We start from the raw sequence: 13,167 nt of genomic DNA on the forward strand, positions 1-13,167 counted from the left end.
CTATTGCGTCGCTGTATGAACGGTGGCTTCTCTCTTGGTGGAGGAAGGATCTCATCCGGATTTCCTTTGACCCAATTGACAGTCCCTGGACACTGTCATCGTGACTACGAAAACTCTCGTCCAGTCGTCCATCATCGCGAAAGGAGTCGTCTATTGCTCTGGTGTGCTTGAGATGGATCCCACCACCGGCAAATACATCGCAGGTGATGCCAATGCCCAAGGTGTGTCTTGCTCAACATCTAGAGCCCAACTTTCTATATTGCAAAACTACTAGAATGTGAAATCCAATTATGCTCTACTGAAGATTGACAAAGAGTCCACCATCAACCAATAGCTGCGCACCCGTCTATTTGCAGAGCTGTGTTAGGACAAATCTGGTCCGACAAAAGACATAAAAAGGTCACAAGAGAGAAAAGCCTAGTACTTACGACATAACCGCTTAACTCCTCACAGGCCAAGAACACTGCAGGCCCAGCCAAGTCTGGTGGCTGGCCCAATCTGCCTAGAGGAATGCGACCTTCCATGTATGACCGCTTCTCGGGATCAGCCATATCGGCATCATTCAGTTGAGTGCGAATGGTTCCAGGGAGGAGCGCATTGCAGCGGATTCCATATTTCCCCAATGCCACAGCACATGACTGCATCAAGCTCAGTACTCCGGCCTTGGTGGGAGTGTAGTGTGTCTGTTCACCACCACCAACAAGTGCCGAGATTGAGCTGATGCCAATAATGGAGCCCCCGGGCGGGGATTGGGCGAGCGCCATTTGTCGTGCCGCGGCTTGTGTAGCAAAGAAGGCGCCGGAAAGGTTTGTGGAAACGGTGTGATTAAGGAGGGAAGGCTCAAGCCTGCGGTTAAGTTGTCAGTCTGTCCAAATTTCTCTACCCTTTGTCGAAATCAGACTTACTCCAGAAAATCTGCGAATTGGCACACTCCCGCATTACTGACGAATACATCCAGACGCCCAAATGCCTCGACTGTCTTGGCAACGAAGTTCTTTCCCGTGGCAGGCTGTGAGATGTCACCAGTGACTGTGATAAATCGTGTTTGGTAGGCCCCTGCTTCAATCTCGTTCACTTCCTTACGCATCGCGTCCAACAAGTCGTCCTCCTTGGGGCCGCCAAGGTGGCTAATCGCGACGTTGGCTCCATTGCGAAGGTATTCAAGGGCGATTGCCTAGGAAGCGAGGCGCCGGAGATTAGTTTGTCATTTCAAGAGTAGATTATAAATTGTGATCGCTGCTCGAAGGCCACCGTACCCGTCCGATGCCGGTGAGACCACCTGTAATGGCAGCAACTTTGCCCACGAGTAATTGAGGGAGAGGCATGTCGTAGCCGAGACCTGCCGGACTGCAGAATCAGAATGCCGGCTCGTAAATCTCGGAAATCCTTATCACGCGGGCTCGTATGATTTATCTGGGGACAAAATGATGATTTTCCCCTGTGTTGGTGTTCGGTCGCCAAAGGCTAGATTGGTCGTTTTGCCCCCGCCGACAAAATCTCGGGCTTCGCATTGATGTTAGACCGAACGTGGGGTCGTCTTCCCCCCAGCGAGGGGCAATACCGGCCGAGTGGGCAAGTCCCAAGAGTAATTCACCCGACAGCACCGACAGAACTGTGTTTGGTGGAATTTCTCGGTCATAATTCATCCAATCATGCTCAGCTAAGTTAGACGACACGTCCGCCGTCCTACGCCTTTTTGCTTCACCATTGTTACCAAGTCTACACACGGCTTTTCTCATCCTTGGAACATCTCAGTCTATTGAATTGAGCAGTCGATGCTATTTATATACAGGACATCTTGGGGCAATATTGGGAACAGTTCATCATAAAAAATGGGAGGTGAAGACAAGAAAGGGCCAACAGTTGCACAGAAATGAAACGCTTCTAAATTCAATGTCCTTCAACTGGTTTCCTTGTCATCTGGGGCTCGTAGGCTCTTCTGGGGTGCAGGGTTCAGAAGCGCAGCGGCTGGAATCAACGGAGCAGCTGGATTGAGCTCCAGGCCAAAGCCAGGCTTGTCCAGAATTGAGACATCGAGGAATCCCTTGGTGGGGATGGGCTCGTTGAGGAAGAGGTTGCCGAAGACGGGCTCCACGGACTTGCCGTCGGCCGAATTAGCCAGGTATTCTTGGAAGGGACTGTTAGATTGTGACACGACGAAGTGGTAAGAGTAAGGACCAGAGGCGTGGGGAACAATGGGAATGTCGTATGCGGCGGCGAGTGCGGAGACCTTCAGGAGCTCGGTCATACCGCCCACCCACATCACATCAGGCTGCAGGATATCAAGGTTGCGGCCCTCGACCAGCTTGCGGAATCCATAGCGAGAGTATTCGTGCTCGCCGGTGGTGAATTTCACGGTCGGGTGGGCACGCTTCAGCAAGGCATGGCCGTCGAAATCGTCGGGCGAGAGGCACTCCTCCCACCAGTCAATATCCAAGCCCAGCGCCTCGCAGCGCTTCACCAGCTGAATAGTGTATGGCACGGTAAGAGACATGTAGCAGTCCACGCGGAGAGGGAAGTCAGGTCCCACGCTGGCCCGCTGCAGACGAAGATACTCAACGTTCTTAAGCAGACCCTCAGTGCCCTCGTCGGGGCCGTGTGGCAATGCCACCTTGGCACCAATAAAGCCCGCTGCTTTGGCTGATGCAGGCTGAGGGCCAGTGCAGTAGAATTCCAATCGCTCCCGAGTCGCGCCGCCAATGAGCTTGTAGACAGGCTCGTTGCGAATCTTGCCCAGCAGATCCCACAGCGCCAAATCGATCACCGAGATCACTGCCACCGGCAGACCCTTACGGCCATAGAACATGGACGCCCGATACATTTTCTCAAACAGGTTGTTGGTATCACGAGGGTCTATCACAAGAACTGTTAGCAGAAATTCAATTGATAGGTCGCGTGGGGAATGAAGCCTTACCAGCGCCGATCAGGAAGCGCTCGAAGTGCTGGTGCACTAGCCAGCATGCGGGAGGTCCGCCGAAGCCAGTTGCGAAACCCTTCGTTCCATCGGTAGCCTCAATCTCCACACAGAATGATCCCAGCACGTTGATACCCCACGATGTCCGCGAGCCGCGGTATTGCGCCCACTTGGCCATCGGAGTGGCGATGTTGCTGTCGATGAGCCAGTGACCTCCCTTGACCTGTGAATGGAGTCAGTACACTCATTATTCCTGATTTCAAACATGAAATTTTCCACGCACATTGTGGTAGTCGCCGCCGGAGCCGACCCCGTCGATGACGAAGGTGCGGATCTCCTTGATGCGGGGAAATTCTGAGATGGAGACGGAGCCCATGATGGTGTGTGATAGAACAGAACCAATACAAAATGCCAACTTCACAGCAGAGGCACAGGAGGAAAGAGTAGGAAGAGAGACAGAAAAAAAGAAAGAGTCCGGGGCATTCGTGGGGGCGTCGACACCTTTTCAATTGTAGCGTGAGTGTCGAGGGGAAACCCGAGGCCTCGGGGCATTGCTGGCCGAGAGGCCGGCCCAGCGGGATATTAAGTTGCCGTTCCAGCGCGGCCTTTACTTTTTCGACACGGCTCCGAGGGTTCCTGGTGGTGCTTTCAAGTGTCCATTGTTACAGCTCGAAATGAGCGCGACAAGCGGTTGGCATTCAATGTGCATCTAGGTCTTTCAAACTGGCCGCCGGCTGGGATTGTGTAAATCGACTCACTTACAGCTGGAATTGACCATACAGAACCCTTCTTGTATAATATGATACCAGGCTTTGTTACCAATGTTTTTTATTTATGCATAGTGTCACTGAAGAAAAAAAACATTCTGCACCTCAAGCTCAGCTGCAGTCGCTCGCATGCAAAGTGGAGGAGCAAATGCGGGGTGGCCAGGCAGCCCCGTTGCCTGAGGCTACCATAACGGAGGTCTCGGCGCTCTTCTCTCGGAGATGCGCCGTGCAACCAATGACGAATGGAAGCGACGACAGGGAGCAAGCGCCATGAGAAGCATGGACGAGAAACATGTTAGCATACAAGGTATATTCTTCTACCGCAGGTAGTACAGCCTTCTTCATGTAAGAACTAGGTATACGAAGAGGAAGACTATGACGAGGGAAAAATCAAGCCAGATGGGCAAGTCTCCCTTCCCCTTCCTAGAATATTTCAAAGGAGAATGTGGTAACCTCGGTATAATGCGTTCTACACTACAATGCTGCAAAGCAGGGGTTATTTTTAAAGTAACCTGATATAGATTGGCGTGAGTTCGGGTGTGGGCCGAGAAACTAAGCGTGCGTGCCGGGGCGGGGGTAAACTGTTCTCGAACTCTACTGTATGCGGGAGAGGTCGGTGAGTTTGAGGATACAAGACAACCATCGGCAATAGCTGGGCCGATACAGAAAGTAATAATGCATCATCCAAATTCAACACGGCTTCAGCCATCTTGGCCCGCGAGATGCATCTAAGTGGGGTTGTTCACGTGTTTGCGTCCAATCAGGATTTGAAAAGTACGCTTCCGATACGATGAATCGTTCTTATCTCCTCACCGGTTCTCACGCTCTCTTCCAAACTTGACCTCGTGTGCCTTGTCAGAATGGACATTCCCGTGGCGGAAAACGTCTTAGGCACCCTTGGCGCGGTTCGTTCACCAGCTTGGCCTATGCAGTCTATCCCACTAATGACGCTCATAGGTTTGTTGGTCTATCCAGGTTGGCCGTTGTTACGCGTTGAAGTCTTATTCACTTCTGCTAATCTTTCTCAGCTTCTACCCCAAATTATCATAAATTACAGGAGACATAACACTGAAGGCCTACAAGGGTCAATGATGCTCCTATGGGCTGCGGCAGGGGTCCCTCTCGGGGTGTACAACATTGTGGAAGAGTTCAATGTGGCGTTAAGAATACAGCCTCAGATACTTACAGCTCTAAGCCTTGTAACTTGGGCCCAGTGTCTTTACTACGGAAAGGTAGGCTTTGTTCGCCTTCTGACGTCGTTGTCTATATGGTATTGACTGCGAGATAGAAATACTCTGTCAAAAAGTGCATTGCCGCCGTCGCTCCCCTTCTTCTTATCTTTGGTGGGATGGAAACGGGGTTGATATTTGCGTTGAAAGAAGCTAAATCTCATGATTTGAGATGGCCCCTTATTTTGATGGCAGTTTTAAGCGCATGTCTGCTTGCAGCAGGAGTGCTGAGGCATTACTGGGACATTTATGTTCATCGAACCGTGCGAGGGATCAGCTTCTTTTTCATCGGCATCGACGCCGCTGGTGATTTATTTTCGCTCGTATCAGTTTGTGAGTCAGAGTGAAATGTGTGGATGAGCGGTGGTGGCTAACGTATAAGAAGTGTTCGGACCGACTATAGACATACTTGGCATGGTCATATATGGAACCGAGTTGGTCCTTTGGCTGGGCATTTTTGCCTGCGGTGGCGTATTCAATTTCTTGCCTTGGCTTAAGACGCGGTCAAAGAGACTTGAGACTTCGCAGGAACCCATATCCCTCCATCCGATGCCATCGTCAACTTCCGTGTTCAGAACTGCATCTGGGTCCGAGGTAGTAGAAAGGCGGGGTTGGCCGCGTGTATCTTGACACTATAGCACAGCTAGATGTATTATCTCAGAACCGCGTCGATGAAGTCCCCCGTACAGTATGAGAGAGAGTAAGAAAGCTGGGCGATCTTGCCAGACCGCTAAAACTCCCACTCTGTTTGGACGGTCTGAATCAGAGATTTACTGGGGTGTCATGCTTCATCTCCGACCGACACAAGTCAGGGGCATAGACGTGCTGAAACAGTGGTAAGTTTTCCGGATATTTTTGATCGTCCGTCCACTACATTCTGCTTCCTCGGCTATTTGAGAACGAGTGAGCGACTGGCTTTGTAACATATCACTAATGCCTAATGGGATGGAGCTTTGACGCGGGCAGTCTCGGCGCTATGTGGCTTAGAGGTTCCGACAGTTCTCAGATGGTGTGCTGAGAAGCATGGGTGCCAGGAGTGTATAGGAGCCTCGTGTGAAACATGGTATTATTTGTAACGTGGTCTTTCTGGAATTAAACTGTGTCGATGGAAAGGATTATGTACACACTGTTTTGATACGGCGTGGTTTCAGGTACTGGCCCAGAAACGATGCATAAGTGTCTGGAGGTAAAATAGCTTCTAATTCTACTGTATGCTATAAGCAACACTCATCTGGCTTGTCTTTATGGTAGTTCACTATACGATTCCAGCGAGTATTCCCGAAGATGTGATTTCGAATCCTGGGGGTGGTAACTTCGTAGAAGATTTCATTGGGGAGGTATCATGTAGGAAGAGCATAACTTAGTAATTTCCCAGGCGAGAGGCTGTAAGCTAGGCTCATTTTACAGTGTGTTCCCAGCCCATTCTCATCAATCCATTCCGCATTGCTCTAGGTTGATTTTCCGTTCTGCTTCGTTGCGAGATCTAGAGCCTGGGTAGAAGGCGCGACGACAGCGAGAAACCATAGCAAATTGTTGCCACGAGAGTAATGGCATTGAGATGAATGGACATGGCATGGTTTCGGGCAAAGTTGCGATTAGCACGGTAGACTTTTCCTTTATCTGGGTCTGCTGGGGTACCTTGGCTTTCTGTGTTTCAAGTATGAGCCTTGGGAGTACTGCAGGTGTAGATTCAACGACATATCGCTTACCGCTTAGTGCTCGTCGAACCAGAGATGCAGTGGTTGTCCGCGGTCCAAAAACAGACCAGTTCAAGGAGCCTGTGACGACTACCACGACAAGCGGGACCGCGCTCCACGGATCCTTCGCCAACGACACAACGCTATATGGCGGGTGTGTCGCCGCTGTCAAAGCAGCCAGGCCAACCTGGCACTTGAAGTACACCGGAAACAGTCGTTTCTGCAACATGAGGAATTCACGCATCGGGAGTGCCTGGAAGCAAAGCTTTGTGTTGACAAAGGTCTGATGTAAACCCCAGCTTCAGTAACCTGTTCTTGATGCAAGGGAAATGGTTGACACGGAATAAGGGACGCATTTCTTACCTGGAACAACTCTGTTCCCAGGAGCGCTCCATACAGAAGGATATGGTAGGGAAGCAGATTCCCCACAGTGGGTAGAATGCTCTCCATGTTGTGAGCTTTCGGTCTTCAGAAGGTCAAGGGGGGGTAAGAGCCGGTGAGACGCTGTTGTCGTGGAGGTTTCAATTCAAGAAAATATCCACGAGTCAAGGATGGGGTTACACGAAAAGGCAAGAAAAATCGGGCAGATTATGAGGCCGCCAAATATAGTTGCCTGGATACCGATCATCATGCTAGTCTGATCCTTGGCGGCTGACAGTGAGCGTATTGTGTCGTTGGCTGGGTTCTGAGTGAATTTTGATTGGGACTAGTGGGCTAGCTGTTCTTAGCCGTTGGAAATGGGACAACAGTTAGTATTGATTGGTGGGGCTGAAGCGAATCTCGAGAACGAAGCAGATTCTTGTGTGAATTTGAGCAGGATTCGAGTTAATCAGTCGTTAGTACCATATTGTGAGATTGAGTTCTGAATTGTCACTGTATTTGATCCACTCCCCTTGTTGTAGAAACCTATCCTTTGCAAGCCCAATATCAAACAATCTCTTTTTCTATGGCTTTCCGCCTGAATTTTAGACAAGATGGAACTCTCAAAGCCATAGCCCGGTAAGTGATAGTAGGGAGGTGCTTTCTTCCGAAACAACCTAAAAATACTCTCCATCAATAACCGCCTTAGCGGTCACACAGTGGACCGGTCCTGTTGGCTCTCGGCGACAGACAAGTGGCACGGGTCACTTCGTCCTCATTGTTATGTCAGAATCTCACATTCACTAGTTAATAGGTTAGGGGCACCCAGAGTATTTTCAACCATTGTCCACATGGCATCGACAAGGATGAGCAGTGGGTAGACGGGAGCATATTGAAACAATTTTCTTTCTTTCCACACCGCTCCCTCTGAGGTCTGAGCTCAGCAGACAACTTTTGGCAAGGTCTGCTTGCTCCACAGCACAGAGAAGCTCGGCGTCTGTGGACCCGGGGTATATTCGGATCCCGTCATCATTGCTCCCACTCTTGTAATGCCTAGGTTCTCATTGGGGTAAACCATCGTCCATGGTACATTGCTGTTCCCTATATTAGGGAATCTAATTCCAAAGGTTAGCGCTCTAGAATAGTACCCTGTCCCTATGACCCCAGAGCCCATAGCACTAGACAGAGCTTTCTTGTCCATTTATATCAACAGATAGAAAGTTCCCCAGGCCGGTCCGACAATGAGCGGGCCCACCTTATTATGCAGTTCTTCAGGAATCCTGCCCCGGATGAGATTCTGTACCCAGATAGTATCTGGCTCATTACAGGTGTCATGGTGGTCAGACTCATCCTTAGATCCACCTCAAAGCTCTTACAAAGCATATAACTACCTAGACTGCATATTGACCTTCCACCTAAATCCGGTGGTTGCACAATCATCGCCAACTTCTCGCTATGTCCAGTGGTTCCAGGCGTTGTGAGAAGCGTGAGGCATCCCCGCGGCTTCTTTACAAGGGTGGTTCCATGTGTTACGAGATATCCCAGACCGATGGTAGCCGGGGATCTAGGGTAGAGGACGTTTTGGTAGCGGAACCATGCTGAGACATATCTTTGACGCCTCTTCCTCGTGGGACATGAGGTCGATCCCTCGTAGGGAATGGAAGATACAGGTCATGCGCCTGCTCCTTGAAATGTCCCATTGGAAGAAAGATAAGATAGCTGAGGATGGTGAAGGGACATGCTTCGTGGAATCACGCGGCTGAGAAGCCCTGGTAATGATCTATCGCCACTCATTTTCAGACCGAGTCGTTGGCGTACCCGAGGGTTTTGTTGCACAGGTACGTGTCACCGTGAGATTGACGGTGCTTCCCAGAATTTCCTCCGCCATGATTGTCCATGAATCACCCATTCTTATGGAAATTTGAAGATCTGGCATTTCCCGCTGCTGAAGCCGACCTTTCAGCTTGCGACACAGTTTATCCAAGCGACTCCCAGATACCGTACGTGGTCGAAAGTCTTGATATCTCATAATCAAGAAAACCCATTGCAAGATCGTCACATAGCCATTATGAAAGTGAGAAAAGGCTCTGGGGCTGTCAACAGTGACGATGCATCAGATCCGAAGCAGGATCCCCTGGAGAGGAGACGGCTTCAAAATCGGCTGTCTCAAAGAAATCACCGTAAGAATGTTATGGATTGCTGCTAGGTCGCATTTTGTCGCAACTTAAAGCTCATGATAGTCAGGCCGCAAGATTCGAGACCGAATTGCGAAGCTGCAAGAACGTGTTATCGCCAACGAGCTCCGGGCGACCGCGGCTCTCAACGGTTGGGACCAGCCCTATTCACCTTCGCCACTAATAACAACCCGGCATCTGACCCAGCCGGGAGCTAGCTCTGGAATGGGCACTTCGTACAATTCCCAGCTAGTGGCAGATTCCTCTTCGCCTTTTATGCCATCATATGGGTTGTCAATGATACCAACTTGGCCCGGTACTGGCACGACTGCGCAGCCGTCCACGCTTCTGCCCGGTGAATCTACCTGCCTCTTCACTAGGGAAGGCTTGGCAGTTGATGCAGCATATTCCTCTTCTGCCGTAACTGGCTTGATGAATAATGGTACTATACAACCATTGCTGGGTGATGGCGAAGAGCACGCAAATTTCAACATGTCAATCGCAGGAGGTTTCCATACTCCAGGACCACTCACCACTCACACCAACCAGCCACTATACTATGTTGCAACCGGTGAGGCTCTGGCTTCCACTGACTGGCATATGGGCAGAAGATAGCCAAAACTAACGCTCAGCACGCACCTACAGAAAACGCGTTACCTCAAATCCTACAAGTCCTGAGCACCATGTCTCCCCAGTCTAAAATTATTGTGCTCGTTTCGCCAGACTCAGTATCTGCTGCTCTGGGAGACACAGTCACCACTACGACTGTGGAGAATAATGGCTCAGGGTTTATTTTGCCACAGATAGGCAACGCACAAATTCCGACATGCCAGTGTCAGTCTCCAAACACATCACCTACATTGGCAACATCGTTCGTCCCCAGGCCATGGACAAACCCGGCCTCCTACCAGTCCGCATGTCCGTTGAATAAGATGAATCATACCCTTGGTGAAACCTTGTCAGCCACACGGCTTTGAGATTTGAAGGAAGTTCCTGAAGGCCCCCGTGTCCCGGTCCAAGAAGACGTGCCCTACAGATACGATAGATGACCGCCAGGAGGAGGCGTTGATGTCATTCATGATAAAAGGGAAACAAACGACGGTACGGGATGGCCAGCGATAGGGCTGCCTGACCCAGGGAATGCAGCCCATAGTTCACCTCTCTGCCGTGTTTGCGAAAGACCACGAGCACCGATCGATCGGGAGATCAGAGTATATTGAGTATATTTTGCTAGATCCGCGGCGAACAAAATGGTACATGTCTTTTCCAGAAGCCCAACTATAGATATCCACGATCAGCTGAGATGATAAAGCATCCAACGCAGATGATGCCGAGCCATGGACGTCGCTCAACTCCGCTCGGCAATCTGAGCCTCAGTCCACTCCCAAAGCCCACGAGCAACATCGACATTTTGGACAAACGCAGTGCCATTACTGCGATACCCAACTGGGGTATAATAAGCCCCATTAACTAGGTTTGATCTTGGGGCAGTGGCCGCCCAGAGAGAATTGAAAGCCCCGCTAGATACGTTGCGGAAGAAATACGACGTCGCCACGTTCACCCCCTGTTTCATCAGCGCACCGCTCGATCTTGCATGCGAATACAAATCACTATTCACAGCCCCTGGGTGCACCGCCACCGAAAGAAGCTCTGGATGCCGTCGCGCCAGCTCCGCGGCAAACAGAATGTTCGCCGCCTTGGATGCACCATATCGGGTCCAGGTACTGCCCGCCAACAGATCAGGCGTAGATGTCATCTCCTCGAGCGAAGTGGGGCTCATCACATGCGCGACGGAGGCTAAGCTCAGAACGCGCACATCAGGTGTCTGCCCACTCGCACGGAGGTCGGCAACCGTCTTCTTCAGCATCGGCAGAAGCAGTTTCGTGAGCAAGAAGTGACCCACATGATTCGAGCCTAGTTGAATCTCGAAGCCATCCTCTGTCGTGGTGGGCGGATTGCCCATCGTTCCTGCATTCAAAATGAGGATATCTAGCCGATCGCTGTCGGCTTGGATCATGTCTGCTGCCGCACGGATCGACTTGAAGGAGCATAGGTCCAGCGGGATGTAGCGGATGTCGGCTGGGGAAGGGAGTTGTGCCTGGATGAAGGCCATCGCGGCTCGCGCTTTGCTCTCCGTGCGCGCGGCGAGATAGATCCGGGTTGGTCGGTGCTTCGCGAGCTGGAGAATGGTCTCTCTGCCAATGCCGGCATTGCCTGCAGAGATACAATGATCGGGTTAGCCAGCTGCCCGCGAGGAGACGCGCATGCACGATTTATGGGAGGCATGCATACCTCCAGTGACTACAACCGTCTTCCCTTCAATCCCAGAAATATCCCGGTCCGGATTGAAGGAAGACCCAAGCAGTCCGAGTGTTGCTTCATTGAGAGTCGGCCCAAAACTCGACAGGCCCTCCAAAGGGTGTCGCAGAGCATAGGCGGCAAAGCTCCCGCTCGCGACAATATCGCGGAATGCCATCTTATGTGGAGGAGTCACGTTGGATCCGCCAGCGCGCCGTGGGATATGTTATATGGCCATCGTGGACCCCTGGCGGCGGGAGCCGAGGAGGGGGCGGTTGAGTTTCCATGAGTGGAGCAGGCATGTGGGCGCACGCCCACGCTTTGGTGGATAGGTCACACTGGACCTTGAAGTAGGACCAGAGTCGCCATAAACAATCAAAATCTCGGGGTCGATCTGCGAATGAGCGCGCAAGCGCATACAATATCCCATTTGAGGGCATTGCTGTTTGACATGACGGTCGTTGGAGAGTCCCGGCCAGGCCGTCCGCAGTCAGCGGCCAGGCGAGCCGGGGCCCTCACGTGCCGGCAGAACCTCCGCCCAAAAGGGAAAGAATCATCCGCTCCGCAAGACGAGAAGTTGGAGGCTGAACGGGTATTTCCACGGCGCACCACCGTCCCCGCCTCCGCCTCAGGCCCCCGGGGCCAGGCACTGGCCCTCGGCCGTTGGAGAGAGATCTTGACCCGATCTTGAGTCCATGTGTTCACTCGATGGTGGTCCAACAGGACTCTGTTCCTCGGGATCTCACCCAGGTGTATTAAATCATCCCAAACGACAATCATCTCGGTCACAACAAAGGGGACAAACCCCAATTCGAGGGCGACCGCATATGGTGAGAGTTGATGTCGGCTGGTATAGATACACACCACACGGGTGCAGCCATGTCAACTATAGGTGCGCAAAAAATGGTGGTTTCAAAAGGTTCTTAAAAGGGCATGAGAAGTGTTCCGTTCCGTCCTGGATTTACCCCGCCCCTCTCTTCCGGGTCCGTTGATCTTCCCCCGATGCTGGGACGCCCCTTCACTGTCTGGCTGGTTCGAGTAGTCGGGATGGACGAAGTGCAGTGATAAGGTGTCGTGGATGGTGACTCGAGGCTCTCTATTCTGTACTCGTTGCTGTAGATCCAAGGTTGCCAGGATGGGATGAACCGACCCACCAGCTCACCAATCCCCCGTTCCTAGTGCCTTCCCCTGTTGTCCCCGGATTTTCGGGCGCTGGGAGGTGGCGTGCTCGCTAGCGGTGCGCGGGGACCTCCACCCCGCCGTTACCTTCTGCCTTGGTCTTGGAGGTTGATAACAGCGCTACCAAGGGCAGAATCCAGCCTATTCTCATTGGTCCTAGGGATCGGGGCTTTGGTCACTACGTACTCCGCAGTTGGGCCCGACTGACGAGGGTGGACGAGCCACTATCATTTAGTGGACACTTCGCATCATATACGATACTATCTCATATCTTGTCGATTATATCCTATACCGCCGTTGAAGTACTCGACATCTCGGTAGCCCGTCTGGCATCCTACGGGCCAAACTAGCCCGTCCGCTCCTGCAGCCTGCGGGCTTACCTAAGCCCACGCTGGGCCAGCCACCATCGTGCTGTTTTGCCCCAGGACCACGCAATTGAGGAATTGAGGCCTGGAGTAGATGCGGGAACGAACCAATGAACAAAGGAACCAGAACTAGCTGCAAATCTGCAGTCGGCCTCCCGCTCGGAGTCCCTTTGGATTGTCCACG

At 51.8% G+C, this 13,167-nt stretch overlaps 6 protein-coding genes across 6 annotated transcripts; 2 read left to right on the forward strand and 4 right to left on the reverse strand.

Moving 5' to 3' along the window:
- Positions 1 to 295: 295 nt before the first annotated feature.
- On the reverse strand, positions 296 to 1,325 carry N7482_003232 (SDR family NAD(P)-dependent oxidoreductase; the record flags this gene model as incomplete). The annotated part of the gene is made up of 4 exons (XM_056685357.1): positions 296 to 346; positions 429 to 846; positions 906 to 1,174; positions 1,257 to 1,325. 4 exons carry the CDS (start codon positions 1,323 to 1,325, stop codon positions 296 to 298), a joined length of 807 nt encoding a protein of 268 aa, XP_056544099.1.
- Positions 1,326 to 1,900: 575 nt separating this feature from the next.
- N7482_003233 (L-rhamnonate dehydratase) lies at positions 1,901 to 3,290 on the reverse strand (the record flags this gene model as incomplete). Its single annotated transcript, XM_056685358.1, has 3 exons — positions 1,901 to 2,853; positions 2,915 to 3,137; positions 3,198 to 3,290. 3 exons carry the CDS (start codon positions 3,288 to 3,290, stop codon positions 1,901 to 1,903), a joined length of 1,269 nt encoding a protein of 422 aa, XP_056544100.1.
- A 1,251-nt stretch (positions 3,291 to 4,541) lies between these two features.
- N7482_003234 (PQ-loop repeat-containing protein) lies at positions 4,542 to 5,508 on the forward strand (the record flags this gene model as incomplete). Its single annotated transcript, XM_056685359.1, has 3 exons — positions 4,542 to 4,913; positions 4,970 to 5,239; positions 5,314 to 5,508. The coding sequence occupies 3 exons, from the start codon at positions 4,542 to 4,544 to the stop codon at positions 5,506 to 5,508; spliced, it is 837 nt and encodes a 278-aa protein (XP_056544101.1).
- An 885-nt stretch (positions 5,509 to 6,393) lies between these two features.
- On the reverse strand, positions 6,394 to 7,057 carry N7482_003235 (DUF4149 domain-containing protein; the record flags this gene model as incomplete). Its single annotated transcript, XM_056685360.1, has 3 exons — positions 6,394 to 6,557; positions 6,620 to 6,890; positions 6,971 to 7,057. The coding sequence occupies 3 exons, from the start codon at positions 7,055 to 7,057 to the stop codon at positions 6,394 to 6,396; spliced, it is 522 nt and encodes a 173-aa protein (XP_056544102.1).
- A 1,978-nt stretch (positions 7,058 to 9,035) lies between these two features.
- xanC (transcription factor xanC) lies at positions 9,036 to 10,118 on the forward strand (the record flags this gene model as incomplete). Its single annotated transcript, XM_056685361.1, has 3 exons — positions 9,036 to 9,147; positions 9,212 to 9,712; positions 9,787 to 10,118. The coding sequence occupies 3 exons, from the start codon at positions 9,036 to 9,038 to the stop codon at positions 10,116 to 10,118; spliced, it is 945 nt and encodes a 314-aa protein (XP_056544103.1).
- A 371-nt stretch (positions 10,119 to 10,489) lies between these two features.
- On the reverse strand, positions 10,490 to 11,617 carry N7482_003237 (putative short-chain dehydrogenase/reductase family protein; the record flags this gene model as incomplete). The annotated part of the gene is made up of 2 exons (XM_056685362.1): positions 10,490 to 11,355; positions 11,434 to 11,617. The coding sequence occupies 2 exons, from the start codon at positions 11,615 to 11,617 to the stop codon at positions 10,490 to 10,492; spliced, it is 1,050 nt and encodes a 349-aa protein (XP_056544104.1).
- Positions 11,618 to 13,167: the final 1,550 nt, after the last annotated feature.

Source organism: Penicillium canariense, assembly GCF_028826845.1.
Source record: "Penicillium canariense strain IBT 26290 chromosome Unknown utg000002l_segment0_segment0, whole genome shotgun sequence".
NCBI classification, from domain to species: Eukaryota; Fungi; Ascomycota; class Eurotiomycetes; order Eurotiales; family Aspergillaceae; genus Penicillium; species Penicillium canariense.